Here is a 19,456-nt window from a genome sequence, read left to right as displayed (position 1 = left end):
GAGGTCAGGTCACCCTTGCATTGCATAGATGGCAGGGTGTGGAGCTGTAAAAAGTGGAATAAACTGCCTCTGAACATGGTTTGGTGTAGAGTAGCCATTGTAGGTGATCTTTGGTTCTTGAACACTTATGAGCTGAACTAGGAGGTGCCAGTTTCTGACTCATTCTATAATGCTGTGACTGTTATAGGGGAAATGCTTTGGAACTTAGACAGCTTTCAAATGTCGCATGTTATCACCAACATCTCTTACCTGGCTGCAAAGGCTCTTCATCCCATTTTCAGCGGTCACTGGGATAGGAAGGATGGCCAATCCCAGAAATGATGCTTGTCACACCAGTAGTGATTCAACATGGGGGCTTTTTATTTCCAGAGGTCTCCCATTATAGAAAAGGGAGCACATATTGCCCCATTCCCCTCATTCTCCCAGGTGGAGAGGCTCCTTCCTTAGGACCTGCCCACTTTGTGGGCCCAGACCCTTCCCTCTTTATGGGGGTGCCCCCACAGTCATCCATACTGTTCAGTTAGACTGTTCCTATGCAGAGCCTACCAGCAGCTCAGTCTCCTGCCCTCGCGCTGCTGACTTTTGCCTCCTTCTATTGAGAAGAGTCTGCATTTTTACGGAGTCAGAGTTCTCCTGTGTTGTGAAAGACTCTTAGTTTCCTGCTATTTTATTCTGATCAGTCACATTTCATTCTCTTAGACTCTACTTCCCTTTTTCTCAGCCTCATATCGGTGCTGATGCAGTGCTCCATTTACCCTGGACAGCACAAGGGGATCTTAATTGTTTATTTCAAAGGACAATAACACAATAGCTAACATTTAGATAGTGTTCTGAGGTTTGCAGTGCGATCTCATTTGATTCTTACAACAACCCTGTGGAATGGTGCATTATTATCTCAATTTTACAGGTGAGAAAACTGAGGCGGACAGAGTTTAAGCGATTTGCTTGGGGTCACACAACTAGAAAGTGTTTGCGGTCAGATTAGAACTTCTCTTGGCTACACCACCTAGTTTCCTAGGATCATGCATTTGGAGCTGGAAGGGGCTCTCGAGATAAACTGAGGTCCATAGAGTTTAAGTGACTCACCCAAAGTCCTGCAGCCAGTGGGATCCTGAGCCAGGATTCTAACCCAGAGCTTCAGACTCCAAGCACCGTTTCCTTTCTCTGCTCCACAATGAACCTTGAGAAGATTCTCTCCCAGGTCTGGGGCTGTAAGTAACCACCTACATTTCTGTGGGGTTTTAAGGTCTGCACATCATTTTCCTCACCACAGCCTTAGGAAGGAGGTGATGCTGTGTTTGTATCCCCATTTTACAGTGGGGAAACCACGTCTCACAGGGGCCTGGAGGATTGCCTGTGGTCCTATAGCTGGTGAATGCTGGAGAAAGGATCCAACCTGGGGCTTCTGACTCCAAGCATGTGCAGTTGTGTTCTCTTGTGTCTAGGGGTCGTACCACCCCAGAGGGCAGCCAGGAGACTGGTGAGGTTGGTTCATCTTTCCAGTCTGTGTGCACATACTCTCCAACTCACACTCTACAGTCCAGTCATTTGGGCCTGTGTGCTGTTCCTCAGATGTGCTTCTCCTCTCTCCATCTCTCCTTCTCTTCTTCTGTCCTGGCCTTCCCTGCCTGGAATGCTCTCTCCCTTCTCCCCTCCCCCTCCCAGCAGCCCCGCTGCTTCAGGAGTCCTTTGCTGGACTTTCAGTGTCTCTCAGTGTCTCGTCTTTGTGCCCTAAATTCCTTTGTATCTGCTTTGTTTGGATCTTGTATGTGCCTGTGTACGGCCCCTCCTCAGGGTGGGCGCACACCGTACCCAATATGTGGAAAGTGCCTAGTAAATGATTGATGGTGGACCCATGATGGCAGCGTTTAGATAAAAAGATTCCATGAAATGGTTAAGCAGACAGAATGTGTTTAGTGAGTTCATTAGGTAATGAGTTTCTCATCATTGAAGGTCTTTCTTTAAGTCAAAGCTTCCAGTCACTTTTGGCCTTGCTGCTAAGGGTCATTTTTTTTTAGGTCTGAGTTGGACGAAGTTACTGCCTCTTGCTTATTGCCTATGCTTTGGACACCAAGGACTGTGAGTTTTACTACTAGCTTCTTTTTGGATGCTTTTCTACTGTTAATTTGTGGGTGTCCCAGCTGCTTTCTTCCTTTGTGGATAGACATAGGCAGTCATCTCCCTCCTCCCATCTTTTTAATCCAAAGTCCTGTTGATTAGATATGCCAGACCCCTAGGAAATACATTCTGATCAGCCTTTCTTACATGGGCTCCATTCTGGCCAAGTATTCTGGATCTGTGATTCAGAAAATCCATATCCAGTTCTCAGACCCCACTTTTCAGCCAACTATTCACTTCTCAAATTACTTTTTCTCTTCTGCATCCCTTGTGTTCAGTGGGCAGACAAGATCTGTGATCTTGTTTCTTGCTTAGACTTCCTAAACATCTTTGATAGGATCCACGGACTGTGGAGTCAGAAGAGAGCAGCTTTAGGAAGAAAAATCAGAAGTGTGGTTGTGGCTCATTTAGAGGAGAAAAGGGACAAGGAAAGAACCTTGGGGGTACATTCCCCTAAAGGAACAGGGGGAAATGAAATCAGTGAAGTAGGAAGAGAATGGGAGCGTGTGGTGTCTTCCACACCATTGAAATAGAGAATATCCAATAAGTCTTTTTAAAGAATCTGCTGAATGTCAGGGCATTGGGTCCTGGGTATTAGAGATAAAGAAACAAAAGTGAGATTCTGGTCCTTGACCTCCGGGATATTAAATCCCTTGGGGCATTCAGTTTGTTCACAAATAAATAACTGAAGGATGTATACAGATAGATGAGGCACTGTCAGCTGAGCATCAAATACTGGGGGAAGATCACAGAAGGTGGACGCTGAGAAAAGGCCATTGGATTTCTTGATGTTATTGGAGAGAACAGTTTAAGTATGGTGGAGGCGGGGGTTCAGAGCTTTATTGTAAGGGGTTGAGGAGAGTGGAAACATTGGATTTTCAAGGTCAGATTTTCAAGTTTATCAGGGGAAGAAGGGAAGAGACAGATGAGACAGAAACCAGATGGAATAGAAAGACCAAGGGGAGAGTCATTCTTTTTTTTAAAAAAGCTTTGGGATGCTCTGAGCACAGCTGTGGGGTGATGGAGGCACCATCAAGAGGGAAAGATTGAAGAGGAAGGGGAGTGGAGGAACAGCTGTTGGAGCAAGGCCCTGGAGGAAGTGGGAAAGACTTGGACCCAGGATGTAGGTGGAGGGACCAGAGGGCAAAAGGAGGTAAAGCAGTGGCGCTTTGGAAAATGGCAGAGGGACACTTGAGTGAGTCATCTGCTGTTAAATGGGAAAAATATGGGGGGATTTGAGAGTGAGAGGAGAGAATACAGTGGTTGGCACGAACTCGTTCTGTGAACAAAAGGAAACCTTGGCTATGCCAAAGCCTTTTCAAACAGATATGATATTGAGATTTTCCCTTTACCTGCCATAGTTAATTATCATTAAATTATTAAAGTATAACTATATATAAAACTAAATTATAACTGTAAATTTCACCAGAATTTTTTTATTACTGACCTACTGTGTGCATGTTCTGTTTTGACTGAGTAGCATTTAAAAGCATGTATTTCTAGCTTATGAATATAAATCTGCTTTTAGAAATGGGCCAAGTGGTTAAAATACTTTTATTTAACTAGAACCCAGTTTATTTTGACTCACAGACCATTTTAATTATAGTATTTAACAATATGATTTTAAAATGCCATTTACTTCTTGGAATCATTAGTCTTTGAATCTTGGTTTTTGTTCTCCTGCAGAAACGGCTATTCCTACCGGGTGGCTGTTGCTCTCTCACTGTTCCTTGGCTGGTTAGGAGCAGACAGGTTTTACCTGGGATACCCTGCATTAGGTGAGTATGCACCCTCAAGGAGTGCGACAGTTTCAAACTTGTGTTCCCTGTGTGTGTAGATATTGTCTCTTAGACAATCCTCAACTCTTCCAAACGTTCAGTGTTCCATATGCTGCTTTGGATCGAGTGGCAAGACATCTGTAGCAAGAACAGAGCCCGCATTCGCTTGGCCATCCCATGTCTGCAGAGCACGTCTGTTTCCTTGCAGAGCAGGTTTTCACTTTCATGGAATACTTTTGGGGATAGGTGGGACACAGGAAGTTCTCTGCTTAGAAATGCTGACTTAGAGACAGCCATTGCACCAGATGTCCCCTGCCACCATCTCCCCCGGCCTCTGCCATGGGCTGTGGAGTCCGTGGAAGCTGACAGCCCTTTGGGCCTTTGGGCCGTCCGGCCCAGCTCTGGCTCCTGGAATCCTGGGATTCTGACCCTGTGTGCTTGAGGGAAATGTAGGAGTCGTAGGAGGCATGCCCTTCCCTCTTAGCAGTCTGGCTCCTGACATCGTCCTTCCATGGGGTCTGTGCTGTCCACAGTTACTCGTGAGCTCGATTGCCCAGTTTGGGGCCTTTTCTGGGTCCTTGTTCTCTTTGACGCTGTTGCTCCCTCTCTTTTCCTTGAGGTTCTCTTCTCCCCAGTATTCATGTCACATGATTCTCCTCTTACCTGTCAGACTACTCTTTCTCAGCCTGCTTTGCTAGATCTTTATCCAGGGTGTGCTCACTGATGCTGGTGTCCCCTAGACTCTGTCTGAACTCTGTCTGTACTGTACTGGTGATTTCATCAGCTGCCATGGATTCAGTTTTCATCTCTGTCCTGATGATTTCTGAGGGAGGAAACTCTTCCCATCTGGGTTGGCACCTTCTCTGTAAGCTACAGTTTCTGTGATTGACCCAAAGCACTGAGAGGTTTTGACTTGGCTGGGGTCACATAGCCCTTCTGGGTCAGAGGTGTGGCTTGAACCCAGGTCCCCATGGCTGTGAGACTGCCTCCCTAACCACTAAACCATGCTGCTTCTCATCACCTCATAAAGAGTCAGTCTGCACAAAATAAAAGTAAAAGAAGTGCAGGACATTAAATGTGAGGTAGTTAGTGGGGGAGGGCATAAGCACTGGGGGCATCGGGAAAGATTTCATAGGGAAAGTGATTGAACTGTATCTCAAAATTCTGTGAGGCAGAGATGAGGGTAGAATGTTGAATAGAGAGAAAGGAGGGATTATCGAGTGCTGAAAGGGGGCTAACACAGACTGTCCGTCTCAGGACTCATGGCAGGCTTCTGAAACCAAGCTGTGGAGATGACATGTTATCTTGGGGGCAGCAGGGAGCCATTGTAGTTTCTGGAGGAGCGGAGTGATATGGTCAGACTTGGAATCTCTGTACGGGCTGGATTGAAGTGGGGAGAGACTTGACGTAGGCCATTGCATTAATTCAGGTAGGAGGGAACAAGAGCCTGAACCATGATTGGTGGTGGATGTGTATCTTAAAATAAGAAAACAGTGAATTCAGCAGTAGAGACACCATGGTAAAGAGGAAAGCCTGTGGGATATGGGGCTGAGTCCTGGGCTCTGCCACAGGGTAAGAGACCTCCCCCTTCTGGTCCTGTTTCCTCATTTAGGAAAGGAGGGACTCAGACCAGATGGCCCCTAAGGGCCTTCCAGCCTTGAGCCTTTGATTCTATGAGTAAAACAAATAGCACAGCATCCTGAGGGAGAGATAGGAGAGAAGGATCATGTGCCAGGAGAGTCAGACCACTACCACCTTCTCCCCTTAGACTGCCCACGGTGGCAGCTTAGGACTGGACCCTGAACCAAGAACCTTGGGAATAGCAGTGGCCCCAGACCACCAGACCTGCTATCAAACTAGCCCTTGTAGCCTTCTTTGAGGGAGAAAATAATTGTGGAGCTGGGGCCTACCTTCCCCATGACCACCAGCAACAACTGCTGACCGTTTGCCATCAACAGGTGTGGAAAATTCCGAGAGTCCTGGCTGGGGTGGCTCTCCCCATTCCAGTGGTCCTGCTTTCAGCCTAGCCATCACAGCCATTCTCCAGGGAGAGAATTGCTGTAGAAAAGAGGTCAGCTGTCCCTATAGCTGCCACCCACAGGGCAGGCAGGTCAGCCTCACTTAGGGAAAGGCAGGGGGTGGCTTGTACTGAGTAGGTCAGGATGACCTGCTCCTCTCTTCGCCCCCGCAGGGACTGCAGCCACAGCTGGAGACCCAGAGAAGAAAGTGCTTGACCTTGTCGTATGACTTACCATCAGAAACAGATAGGTTTTTATCAGTGGAAATGACACCAAAGAAGAGGCCTTATTACCATCTGCTTTGCTATTGAACCCTAAGGATTATGGGACTTTTTCATCTGACTTATAGTTGGAACCCTCCATCTGTATTCTCTCCACCCTGTCTGTGATCTCTTGGAAAGCAGCAACTATCTGACTTTTTTGTCCCCACAGCGCTTAGAACAGTGCTTTGAACATAGCGAATGCTTAGTAAATCTTTAATTCATTCATTCATTCCACAAACACAGCTAAAGAGCTGTTGTGTTGTCCTGTTTGGCCCCAGAGGGCAGATCTATGAATGAAGAATTTTGTAGAGCTGCAGATTTAGATTTGTGGTATGGAAAAATTTTCTAATGGAAAACTATGCAAAAATGGAATAAGTTGCCTTGGCTGGAACCTAGACTACATGAGATAAGTGTGGAAATATAGACTGGAGCCAGATTGTGAAAATCTTTGAATTCAAGGATTAGGCATTTATACATTTTCTGTAGGCAGTAAGAAACCACTGGAAGGTTTTTGGCAGGGAGGGATCACTTGGACATCAGTTTGAAAGATGGAATGGAGAAAGATAAGCTGGAGATAGGAAGAACAATTAGGTGGTTTTTCTGATCCTCTAGATTAGAAGAGCTAAGATCCTAAAGTGGAAGGAGGAGGTGAAGAAAGCAAGAGCTGATGTTCAGGTAGAGCAGACAGCATCTGACAGCTGATTAGATATGCAAGGTGAGGGTGAGGGGAGAGGAGCAAGATCTCTGAGATGACAGCTTTCAGTGACTAATGCCCATCTTGCAGATGCTCCACAATACTGCATTACAGTGGCTCTTTTTTGAAACAAAATATTGAATGTTACATTTATTTAAAAATTTTAATATTGTTAAATTTGACCCACTCTTGCCTTTTGAGACCTTTTTAGAACTTGTCATTCAGCATGTGACTTAGTCTGATTAGCTTCAGCTTTAAGTCATCAGCAAATATGGGAAGCATTCCTTTTAAAAATATCAATTTTTTCCCATTTACTGCTTTGGCTGTGTCCCACAAGTTTTTGCATGTTGATTCATTGTTGTCATTATCTTTAATGAAATTATTGATTGTTTCTATAACTTGTTCTTTGACCTACCCGTTCTTTTGGATTACGTTATTTAGTTTCCCGTAATTTTTAATCTGTGCTTCAAAGGCCCTTCATTGAACATAACTTGTATTTCACTATGGTTGATTAAAAGATTTAATGTTTCTTCTTTTATGTACTTGTTTATGAGGTTTTTATGATCAGTTTTTGTAGTTGTACCACGTGCAGCGGGTAATTAGGTGTACTCCTCTCTATTCCCATTCAGTATTCTCCAGAAGCTTAGCATATCTAACTTTTCAACAGTTCCATTCAGGTCCTTAGTTTTTTGTTTATTTTTTGGTTCAGTTTCTCTAGGTTTGGGAGAGGTAAATTATTTCCACTCTTATAGTATCACTGTTTATTTCTTCCTTTCCTTAAACTTTTTCTTTAAGAATTTAGGCACATTTGGTAGATGTGTGTTTAGTACCAATACTAATTCATTATCTTTGGTATCTTTTAGCGAAATGTGGTTTCCCTGATTGTCTCTTTTAATTAGATCTGTTTTTGCTTTTGACTTACCTGATATCTTAATTGCTGCCCTGCCTTTTTTCCTTCTGTTGAAGTGTAATAGAGAAATACAAACTGCTGCGTGAATTTGAGTGGCGTCCTTGCCACGGAGATGAGCGTGTCCACGCTACTCTTCTTTCTGCTGTTCCAGCGTTAGTGTCTTTGCTGCATAAGTGAACATGAAAAGCATTCCTTTTATGGTTTCCCTCTAGTCTTGATAAAAACGTTATATGGCACAGGGCTGTGTGAGTGACTTACTCCTTCCCCCCTGACGTTGAACCATTAATAATCTGCTCTTTTGGTTCTAGTTATCAGTTGGTTTTGAATAATAACTAACATTTATATAGCACTTACTCTGTGCCAGGCCCAGGGCAAAGCACTTTACGATGATTATTTCCTTTGATCAACAACAACCTTGGAATGTAGGTGCTAATATTATCTACATTTTACGGATGAGGAATCTGAGGCAAACAAGGTGAAATGACTTACCCAGAGTCACAGAGTAGGAAGGTCAGAGGCCAGATTTGGACCCAGAACTTCTCAACTCCAGGCCTAACAGTCTAAGCACTTGCACCTAGCTGTAGTTATCTGTCCCAACCATGATTATCTGGCCTATCCCTCTTTATCTTCTTTGAGAGCCTTTGTCAAATTCTTTGCTGAAATTTGGGCTTACTGGACCTACAGTTTTTTCCCCATTGTCTACCTACGTGTCTTGTAACTTTTTCAATGAGTGAATGAATGAAAATAGAACTGATTTTGGCTTTACTATGTGTGTGGGACTCTGCCAAGGCCTTGGGATATAGATTCAAAGGACAAGACAGTTCCTGCCCTCAGAAAGGCAAAAATAACTTTTGCAAGTGATGCCAAGGAAGGGTACTTTGATATGGGAAGTTCCATACACACTGTGTGGACTCATTGTGGAAAGATAACTTGGAGCCAGACCTAAAGACCAGGGGAATAATTATCCTAAAATAAGAAGAACATAGTTAGCATTCTGTGGCATTGTCAGGGATGGCAAAACCCACCATCCTGGGAGGGAGGTGTCCTTGTTGTCCCCATCTTATAAATGAAGAAGCTGAGGCAGATGGAGGTGAAGTGACTGGCCTACAGCCACCCAGCCAGAAAGTGTCTGAGCCTGCCTGAGGCGCAGGGCCTCAGCATGTGTTGGAGGAAAATCTCCTTGGCAGCCATACAGAGAGCCCTTTGGAGGCTTTCTGTGTGTTCTAGAAAGTAAAGGCCTGACCCAAGCTGGGGGACTTGAGGCAGAGAAGGGACTGGATGTTGCCATGGACAGGAGTGACTGCGAACTTTGGTAGCTGGTGAAGGGAGCAAGAGGAACAGGCCTGTGCCAGGCTGTGGGGAAGAGGAAAATGACCTGTCTCTCTTTCCAGTGGCAGAGGTGTCTTGCAGGAAACTCATGGCATGCAGAAAGCAGGCCTCTTATTGAGCTATGCAGTTGGGAGAGGGGGGATCATGAGGTCACCAAAAAGAGTATTGTGGCTGGCCAGGCCCTGCCACATGCAGAGAGAGAGAGAGAGAGAGAGAGAGAGAGAGAGAGAGAGAGAGAGAGAGAGAGAGAGAGGGAGAGAGGGAGAGAGGGAGAAAAAGAGAGGGAGAAAGAGAGAGGGAGAGAGAGAGAGAGAGAGAGAGTATGTGTCTGTGTGTCTGTGTCCTGCCAGTGCATTCACTTCTGTACTCTCTCTCTGTGTTCCTTGTTCCTTCTTCCCACTGATGATGTCTGTAATCATGGGAGATGTTCTGAAGTCCCCGTTCTTCCCATGCACAACTGCAGTAAATTCCTGTGACTTGAGCTCATCGTGGCCTCTGACTGATTTTTGAAGGTGAACAAGCAGGTAGGGGCAGTTACTGGGTCACCCTTGACCCTGGGGTGCTTGTCCCCAGGAGGAACTAGCCTCCGGTGTGAGTTGGAGGGTAGCCCCACAGCAGGCTTCTACAGTTGCTGTTTTAAAGAAAACAGATAGTTTCGATGTTAGGGGCTTTGCTTTGGTTCACTCTTGTCTAGCAGCAGAGAGCGAGGGAAGTTGGGCCTTTTTCCTAATAAAGTTTGAAGAGATTTAGAAAATTTGTTTTGCTCAATCTTAGGGAATTTTTCCTTTCTCGGCCTCCTATCATCCCCTTCAGTCTGTTCTGTGTTTAATACAGAATACGTCAAGGCTGCTTCATCTGGAACCCTTTCATAGTCTTGTTCTTCTAATAATATTCTGTCTTTCTGTTTAATTCTGTGTTAACATCTGTGACGTTTTTTCTGATCTGCTCTAACCGGCACATCTCATTTTGCCCATCTGTTGCATTAAGAGATTATGGCTCTTGACGAGAAAGCCTCCTCAGAGGCGCTCGCAGCCGATCCTCCCATTTCCTAATGCTCTTCGTTTTCAAGGGTAAATATTTTGTTATCATGAGAATGACAGTGTGTTGTAGTCTTGGGCCTGGAGTTTAAAATCCTCTGTTCGTCCATCGTATTCCGATGGTTTAAAAATATGATTATCCAGTAAGTTTGAAGTTGCCTGTCTGGACCAGCATATAATGGAGAGTTCTTAAACCCAAATAAAAAAGATTTGCAAGTTAAGCTTCTCCCAGGATTGAAAGCTGCGCTGTGTAGGTGTAGGAGCAAAAAGAATCTTGGTGACTAATGGCCAGATTTATCATCTGACTCTCCGGGGTTTTGGCAGGGAGGCTGCCTTAAGTCAGAAATGATCTCTAGTCTTAAAAGAGCCTCTTTAGACTGAGGGCCTGGATGCAAGAGCTAACCTGTAACAACGCGGGGTACTTTAAAAATGAATCTGTGCTCACCATCTTATTTTGCAGCTGAGTAAATCCTGTTATTGAATTCATCTTTTTAAGATGTGAAGTTTGATTATTTCACTAGTCCATCAGTAAAGCTAGTGTTGGGGGTTTGCTTTGTCACTAGTTAGATGGCAGCATCGTTCTGGATCAGCCTGGCAGCATGCGGCGGAGGTGTGGTTCAGGAGGAAGCTGAGGCCTCCTCACCAGACTCTCCAGAGCCCGTTGTTGGGGGGTGGTTTTCTGAAATGTCTTTGCTCTCCAATGGTGCCTTTACAGAACTAGGGGCCAGACCTCTTGTTGGTGTTTCTGTGGCAGGTACTTAGCTTTAAGAATCAGAAGCCTTGAATGTCACAAGATAGCAGATTGCGATGAGGAGGCAGAAGCTTTCTTTCCCCTCAAAAGTGAAAACCAAATTGAATCTGAATGAGCTCAAGAATGTGATGAAAAATCATAGTGCTGGATTAATAAAGGGTTCTCCAGGTTGTTAAACCAGCATACAGTGAAAACTCCCCAAGATGTCCTTTTGCTCAAGTTCCAGAGGAATTACCCCCGATCTCCAGCCTCTGCTTGTAGTTCATTGCAGGCCCAGCCAGATGTTTGCCCCTGGCTTGGTTGGGGGCCTGGCACATTCACCACCACTCCTCTTTCGACACTGGCTGGTTGCCTCTGATCCTGCCCTCCCTCCTTTTTCCTTCCTATCCCTCTGCCTTCCTAGAATCGGAAGTTTGGGGCCATCTGCCTCCTTACACATCTTCAGCTCCACGGGGAGATGGGGAGAGGCAGATGGAAGCAGTGAGCTGGCACAGCTACAGCTGCCAGGGCCTGAAACTGGAAAGGGAAGTCAGTACTCTGTAAGCTGGCATGTTCGGTCTTTGGATTCCATCCTTCTCAGTACCACATCACCCCCTTGTCTGAACCAGGCTTTAGAAAGTCAGGGACACTGTTAGAAGAGGTCAGTCCCATGAACTGTCCCACAAATGGTCCTGTGACCAGTGAGTTACTGTTAACCAGAAAATTTCTACTTACTGATCTCAGAGGTTAATGGAAGCTTTGGAGTGGGTGTCTGTGTTTGTGTGCATGTATGTGTATGCATGTGTGCCCATGTGTGTATGTGTGTTTGTGTGTGCATGTGTGTGTGGAGAAGCTAGGAGCCAGAGGCTTGCTTACTGTCTGCTGCCTGGCTCCTCTCCTGAAGGCTGCTGTCACTCTCTCCATTCCATCATTAATACATTTAATTATTCAGTATATATTAAAAAGGACAAGAAATAGTAGACAGAACTGTTGAGCTTGGAGCAAGATGCCTGGGTCCACCTTCTGCCTCAGACACCTCCTAGTGGGGCAGCTCAGCCCCGAAAGCCTCAGTTTCCTCATCTGCAGCTTCCCTAAGCTTTCTTCTGGGAGGCTTGCTGGTGGCACAGTGAGTAAGAATGAGGAAGGATGAAGCTGGGGAAGGGGCCATAAAAATGCCCAGAGCACCTGGGTATATGATGGGATCTGTCAGTGATGTTCCTTTCCCCTCTCTAGGTAGTGGTCCATTCTGGGTTTGGAATTCCCAGGGAACTTCTTTTTAAATCCTAGCTATCAGCGTGCAAGATAGTGCAGTTCATGTGATGTGCAAAGCAGCTTTGTGAATGGTACCTGACCAGGGAGCTGACTCACTGATCACAGCTCTTTGTTTGGGAAACCCCAGCAAGAGTAAGGGGGTGCCATAGTGCACAGAGTGCTAGTCCTGGGGTCAGGAAGACTTCTCTTCCTCAGACACTTACTAGCTGGGTGACCCTGGGCAAGTCACTTCACACTGTTTGCGTCAGTTTCCTGAATTGTAAAATGAGTTGGAGAAGGAAATCGCAAACCATTCCAGTGTCTTGGCCAAGAAAACCCCAAACGAAAAGTTAGGCTTGACTGAAATAGCTGAACCACAACAACTTTTTAAGAATAATATTTTCTCCCAGTTAATGTAAAGATAATTTTTAACATTCATTTTTTTTTTTTAACAATTTTGAGTTCAAAGTTTTCTCTCTCCTTCCTTTACCTCCCCTCTCATTGAGACGTAAAGCATTTTAATATCGGTTGTACATGTTTAGTCATGCAAAACATGTTACCATGTACCATGTAATCATGTACAACAACAGTTTTAATGGAAATTTCTGTAGCAGCATTTTCAGATCCACAAAGTGTATTATATGGCTCAGCCCCTTTTCTCAGTCTCTTCCCCACCCCGCTCCAGTACCGTCTTTCAGAGATGACTTTCCTCCATCTACTTTGTACAGATCCTGTGCGTATACCTAGTTATTGACCTGTGTTTCCCCCATTTTGGAGCTACTGGAGGGCAGGGCCCAGGTTTTTGCTTTTTTTGTATCATTAGCAATTTGCACAGTCCTAGTACCTAGTAAGCATTTAATCAGTGCTTAGTGATTGATTCACTGATATTATTCCATTTAAGGGAAACTGAGGCCCATGCCTATACAGTTAGTGACTGCCCCAAGGCCTTTATGATTTCTAATGCAGCGTCTGTGTCCTAGGGACAATGTTACTGAAAAAATTAAGATCAAAAGTAAAAACCCAAGTGACAGATGGTTCTGGAGTGTATGAAGTCATGAAAGTCACCATCCCTGGACCTTGACCCCAGGCAGGGCACACCTAATGAGGGGACCTTCATCCTCTGATTCTTTGCTATCATGGCCTGTGCTTTTAAGGGAGAGGAACAGCTCAGAGTTAAATGAAGGACCTGTTGTTTCGACTGCTCATTCTTTTTAGTCCCCCTTACTCCCACCTTGGCTGTGTCCTCCATCCCTAAGGATGTGATTTGGGCAGGGGAGGCCTCTGCCAGTCTACTTGAATGACCTGTGACTTGTGAGTGAGTCCTGCCCAGTGTCAGAGGCACTGTAAGAGCTGGTTTTTTTGGCCGCCTGGGGCCCAAATAGAAGTTATGGAAAGGCCAGTTCCAGCTTCCTCCTGGGAACTCATTGAACCCCATCTCTCACCTCGTCTGAGAGGACAGGTCCTAGAGTAGCCTGAGAGACATCACACAGCTGATTAATGTCAGCAACTTACAGTGGAACCCAGGCTCCCTGATTCATGGGATTGCCCATTTAGCATGGAAAGAGGTCTTTGAGGTCATCGACTTCAGCCTCTCATTTTACAGATAGGTGTTTAGGAAAGTGACTTGCCGTGAGTCACGTGAATAGTGAGTGCCTCTGGCAGTATTCAAACCCAAGGTCTTCCTGACTCCGAGCCCAGTGTTCTAACCATTGTGCCATACTGTACCATGGCTGCATTCCATTGTTTCTGTACATGTATTGATATTCACATTTGCCAGGCTCCTGGCATGGATGTGTTCTTCCAAATCAGTGTTCTAGGTCCGCAGCAGAGGATCTGTTCACCCTCAGAAAGGAGACAGGAAGGTGCACAGAGAGCCTTTGGGAGAAACCAAGGGATGTCCCATTTTAATGGGATGGCTCTGTGTGTCCTTGCAGGCCTTCCAATAGAAACACGCAGTGATTAATCTGAATGTGTTCCTAGGTGTTATGTTTACTAATGTACATTTTTAAAAAGTTTTATTGATGCCCTTTACTTTTCACATCACTGATGCTGTATCTCATCTTTCCTGATCTCTACCTGCTCCTCTGAGTCCTCCCTTGTTAGCCACGTGTAGGGCTGCCTCCGCCAGGAGAGTCACCATCCCCTGGCATCCCTGGCCTCCTTTCATTGTCCTCTATTTAGGGCACATGTCTTTTTAGTTACTTAGAAGTTGGCATCCTTTTCGTTTACAAGGTGTGGTCATTTAATTTTTGTTGTTCGGGCCCAAGGTGTTTCCTCTGCATTGGTGGAGACAGATGGATGTCTCAGTTATCCCTTCTTACTCCATTCCATTTACCTACCACATGCTGTTTGGCTGTGGGCACCCACTTTGTTTCCAGTTCTGTTACCACAAAAAAGTGCTGCTGTGAATATTTTTTTATGTATAGCACTTGCCTTCCTTCATCGGTAGGTATGCTCAGGAGCAAGATCATCAGGTCAGAGTTCAAATAGTTTAGTTCACTTTTCCCCTTGTAATTCCAAATCAATTTCCAGAAAGATTGGGCCAGTTCACAGCTTGATCAATGGTATTGATGGCTGTCTTTGCCCCTCATTAGGACAGTGACTTTCCATTCCCAGGTGCTGTGCTTATCTTAGTACATTTTAAAATATTTCTACCTTTCTGAGAGGGGTTATATACAAAATAACCCATTGTTTAGAAGTGGCACGTGTAAAGGAAAGAAGCCTGGTCCATGTACGAGCCTTGCATCAAGGCTGAGCTCTGCTTCTTACTAACCACGGCACTCTGCGACAGACTTGTTCTCTGAGAACCTTAGTTTCTTCACCTGCAGAATGGGAACAGTGTTTACATCCCTTCTCTTGTAAGTTCATTCTGAGGAAAGTACTTTGCAAACCTTTAAGAACCACAGAGATCTGAGGCTTATTTAGTCTTCTAATTTTTATTCCATGAGTCATTTCTAGGTGTCCATGATCAAGAATGTTTCTCTTTTTTTCTTTGGTTCTTTAACTATGGTTCCCCACTTTGGGTTTCTTGTCATTTGTTTCTGTCCTTGATGGAGCTTTGGTTCTGGGTCCAGAGGGGATGAGATGCTTTCCAGGCCATCACTCCCATTAAGGCTGATCTGCTCTTGAGCCATCTCAGATAGACGCTCCTCTGTTGTGTGGAAAGATTTTCAGAGAAGGAGAATCTGCATCCTAATGACCTGCTCTTGGTGTAGGACTTACTGGTAGACTTCCCTGGCCCCAGACTCTCTGCTTGATGTGAATTAGAAGGTGTTGTGGTGCCTTGGAAAGAGAGCTCACTGGGTTTGAACCCAGAAGACGTGGGTTGGCCACTTGTTACCTGTCCAACCTTGGGCAAGTGACTTAACTCTGTGGGCCTCGGTCTCTAAAATGATGGGGCTGAATTAGGTAACCTCCAAAAACACTTCCAATTCCAAATCTGTGATCTTATTTTATCAGCAGCAGAGACAAGGTAATAGAATCTAATAGTCATAGAATTTCACTGTTAGACAGGACCTCAGAGCAGGGATGTTCTCCACACGTCACTGACAAAATTCGTTATCCAACCTCCTTTTCATTTGACAGGCAAATGGAGGAAATAAGATGGAAGGCAGATTAAGGGAGGGATTAGTCCTCAGCAAACCAGTCTCCACGTAAGGATTATAAGGATATTTGCAGCAGCTCTTTTAGTCATGGCAGAGAATTTGGAACTGAAGGGGTTGGTTACTACATGGGGAAAGGCTGTCAGGTTATGGTGTAGAAATCTGAGGGAGCGCTATGGTGCCATAAGAAACAGTGATGGGAAAGGCAGGAAGGTTATGGTGTAGCAGTGTGAGGGAGCGCTATGGTGCCATAAGAAACAATGATGGGAAAGGCAGGAAGGCTATGGTGTAGCAGTGTGAGGGAGCACTATGGTGCCATAAGAAACAGTGATGGGAAAGGCTGTCAGGCTATGGTGTAGCAGTGTGAGGGAGCGCTATGGTGCCATAAGAAACAATGATGGGAAAGGCAGGAAGGCTATGGTGTAGCAGTGTGAGGGAGCGCTATGGTGCCATAAGAAACAGTGATGGCAAAGGCAGGAAGGTTTCTGTGTGAGCTGAGCTGGGAGAAAGGTGGATTCAGTGACGTACCGTTGTGAAGACAGACAGCTCTGAAAGCCCCAGAGCTTACCTTCACAAAGAATGGCGTGATGAGGTGTGCCCCTTCCAGGTAGAGGCCATGGGTGCTGAGTTCAGACTGGAACATAACCAGTGTGGTGGTCTGCTTTGCTCGTGTGTGTGTTTACAGCATGGGCTGTGTGTGTTTTCCCTTGCATTCTGGGGTGAGGGCGTGCAGGGAGAAGGGATGTTCTTGTTGATTGAAAAACAAATGTTAAAAATAAACATGAGCAGCTTGGGTGACATGGGTGTTCTCCTCACTGGAAGCCTTCAGAGAGTCGTAGATTTAGAGCCAGAGGGGACCTTGGAGAGCACATCAGGTCCAATCCTTTCATTTTACAGATGAGAAAACTGAGGCCCAGTGTGTTTAAGTGACTTGCCCAGGGTCATATAAGTATTACATGACCGAGGCAAGATTTGAACTTACGTTCTCAGAGTCCTAAAGACGTTGCTCTTTTTTATTCCAGTGCAGGTTGGACTAGATGAGTTCTTAAGCTCCTTCTGAGTCCTAAGGTTCAATCAGTCAATCGGTTATCCAGCACTCAGCACAGTACCTGGCTCAGCACAGTAGGTGCTTAATAAAGGTCTATGAATTAGTTGAATCAATAAGCACTTATTGCTTGGCTGCTCTGGGCCATGATTCTGTGACCGTTCTGCGTGTAGTTTTGGTGTTGATCTCCAGGTTTGTTCTCCAATTGGCTCCATTTCTGTACGCGTTCCAAACGCTTTTGTTTGAAGTCTTTCTGATGAGTTTATGCACATTAAAACTGGGGAACAGATCATAATGACTAAACCAAACAGAGATGTCAGGGAAGTGTTTTCAGTTTTAAAGGATACTCGGAACTAGCACGCTGAGATTTAAAGTTTCCTTTCTTTAGACTTTTAGCCCAGAAGTTGTTTTGCAAACTTTATTCCCTTTTTTCCTTCATTTCCTGATGTTTGTTAATTCAGTTAAGAAACCCTGGACTTTTACTCTTTCTTTAAATATATTTCATGTGTGATCACATGAACTTTTGTTAGAGAAATGGATTCTTCTGCCAGTTTCAGATTCTTGAAATAAAAAAACTAGCATGGAGCATCTTGCCAAGCTCTCTGCAAAATCAAAAAGTTCTGTTTGCTTTCTGGGACACTTAGGAGCCTTTCCATTGTTCCTTCTTTTTTGTTTTTTGGTTTTTTTTAGGTTTATTAAAGTTTTGCACCGTAGGATTCTGTGGAATTGGCAGTCTGATCGACTTCATTCTCATTTCAATGCAGGTAAGCCTGATTTCCGAGTATACTCACTTTATGTGTAAGGGTGTGACAGTGTCTGTTTTCATTCAAGAAGAGAAAATGTGTACCAACCCAAGGACTTTTGTCTGATTCTTGATTTTTCACATTGTCCCTGGAAAGGCTTCTTTTCTTCATGCTCCCTCTCAGAGTGGGAAAGAGGAGCAACCTTCCTTTATCTGCCTCTTAAAGACTCTGCTACTTAGAGCTCATTTTGTATTTCTTTTTGGCTCAGGCTAGTTTCCTTTGGATGCCTGCTATGCACTATCCGTGTAGAGCAGTACTGGCCTCATTTGGCTTTGTTTCTTGATGTTCTCTTTCAGGTAGACACCTTTGTTTCAGTGAGAGGTGTTTCCATAAGCTTCTATGACACATCTTTTCATTGTAGATGGTCTATCTCTGAGCCCAGTAGTAGTCTATTAAGTCATGCATCTCTGGGTATACCCCATTCACAGACTAAAATGTGGTAGGATTAGGGGGCAAAAAGATGGTGCTCAGCACAAGTATTAAAAAGTCTTTTTGCACATTGTCTGGAACTAATAATACATTTCAAATTTCTATCACACATCATACTAAGAAGTTGACAGTTATTAATGTTTTCCAAATTTGCTTCATAAAATTGGCCTCCCAGTTAACTGCCATGTTTCTGAGCACTCACTGATACCATCAGCTATTTACTTTGCAAACTGTTGTGTCCCAGATGCAGGGTTTGTGGAGTTTAAGTAATACATGGCCATATTTAGCATCTGAACTTGCAAATGCATTCCTTCCTTTATTCATCAAACAGTTGCGAAGTGCCTGACATTGGAACAAGCCTGTCCTGCATCCTGCAGCAAGTTTGCAGGTTACTTACCCCCTTCTGATTGCCTTTCATTCTGTTCTCCTTCTGTGAAATACAGTGTCTCCAGGCCTTACCTTCTTGCTGGTTCGGGCAGTCAGTCTTTATCCTGTAGATAGAAGCGCAGACCTAGGAGAAAAACATGCAGGCTGCCATACTGTGAGGAGGAGGCAGCATCTGGGGAGAGGAGACAACCAGCAGCGCTAAACAAAGAAAATATTTAGCTTTGAATTTGAAATTCTACTCTATTACCCCACAAGCATATGCCCTTCCTCCTCTGCCTGTGGGGCAGGCAAGTAGGCATGAAGAGGCTAAGGTAACATTTTACATATGTTGGGAAAGCGGTGTCTCATGTGAAATGACATTCAAAGAAATGGAATATATCACTGGGATTCTTAGAGTTAAGACTTCCAAAGCTAGCTCGCTCTACGGTCCCACCATCTGTCTGATAGCTTGAGAAGAAGTTCTGTCTTTTGGTCGTTGTAGCATTTCCTTACAGCTCTGATTTAAATAAAATCACCAACTTGGAAAGGATCTCAAGAAATCATCAGCTGATTCAGCCTCTGCCTTGAGGCGGCTGAATGCCTGAATTCCCTGAAACTGATCACTCTCTTCCTCAAGACCCCCAGGGAAGTGGAATCCACGGGAATCGGAAGTTGTTTGGGGGAATAGTTGGCAACATGGACCCCTGCGGTCGCTGTCGGGATGGAAGACCAGCTCTGAAGTGCCCTCAGCTGGGGAAGGAGGAGCCCTCCTCTGAGAGTGCCAAGCATCATCTCCATGCCCCTGCTAGGCATGAGCATGTGGCTGCATCTGAAGGAGGCCTTTCCAAGATGAATCATTTTTAAACAAATATGAGTAACTTTTAACCGCAAGCATTCTCGACGTACGTTAATATTTATGGCTGGAGTAGGTTTGTTCCAGCTGATCACAGACGTTTCCGTCCTGCTTTTCTGTGTGTGCATTTTCCTCCTCCCCTTTTCCTCCTGCGCTCTGTGCCCGTTTTTTTTTAACCATTAAATATTCCTCCCCAGTGGTTAGCAATGTTTTTCTATTGGGCTGTGGTC

General features: G+C 44.9%; 1 protein-coding gene across 8 annotated transcripts in view; it reads left to right on the top strand.

Moving 5' to 3' along the window:
* The window catches only part of TM2D1 (TM2 domain containing 1), a 44,664-nt gene that overhangs the window by 20,170 nt on the left and 5,038 nt on the right, over nucleotides 1–19,456 (top strand). For all 8 annotated transcript variants that reach the window (XM_072649696.1, XM_072649697.1, XM_072649695.1 and 5 more), the window contains 2 exons: nucleotides 3,805–3,896; nucleotides 17,466–17,539. In XM_072649696.1, coding sequence (XP_072505797.1) covers nucleotides 3,805–3,896; nucleotides 17,466–17,539 — 166 coding nt within the window. The remainder of the gene's footprint in view (nucleotides 1–3,804; nucleotides 3,897–17,465; nucleotides 17,540–19,456) is intronic.

This window comes from Notamacropus eugenii, chromosome 2 (assembly GCF_028372415.1).
Source record: "Notamacropus eugenii isolate mMacEug1 chromosome 2, mMacEug1.pri_v2, whole genome shotgun sequence".
NCBI lineage: Eukaryota > Metazoa > Chordata > Mammalia > Diprotodontia > Macropodidae > Notamacropus > Notamacropus eugenii.
Note: the sequence above shows the minus strand (reverse complement) of the source record. Positions and strands in the feature narration are given on the sequence as shown.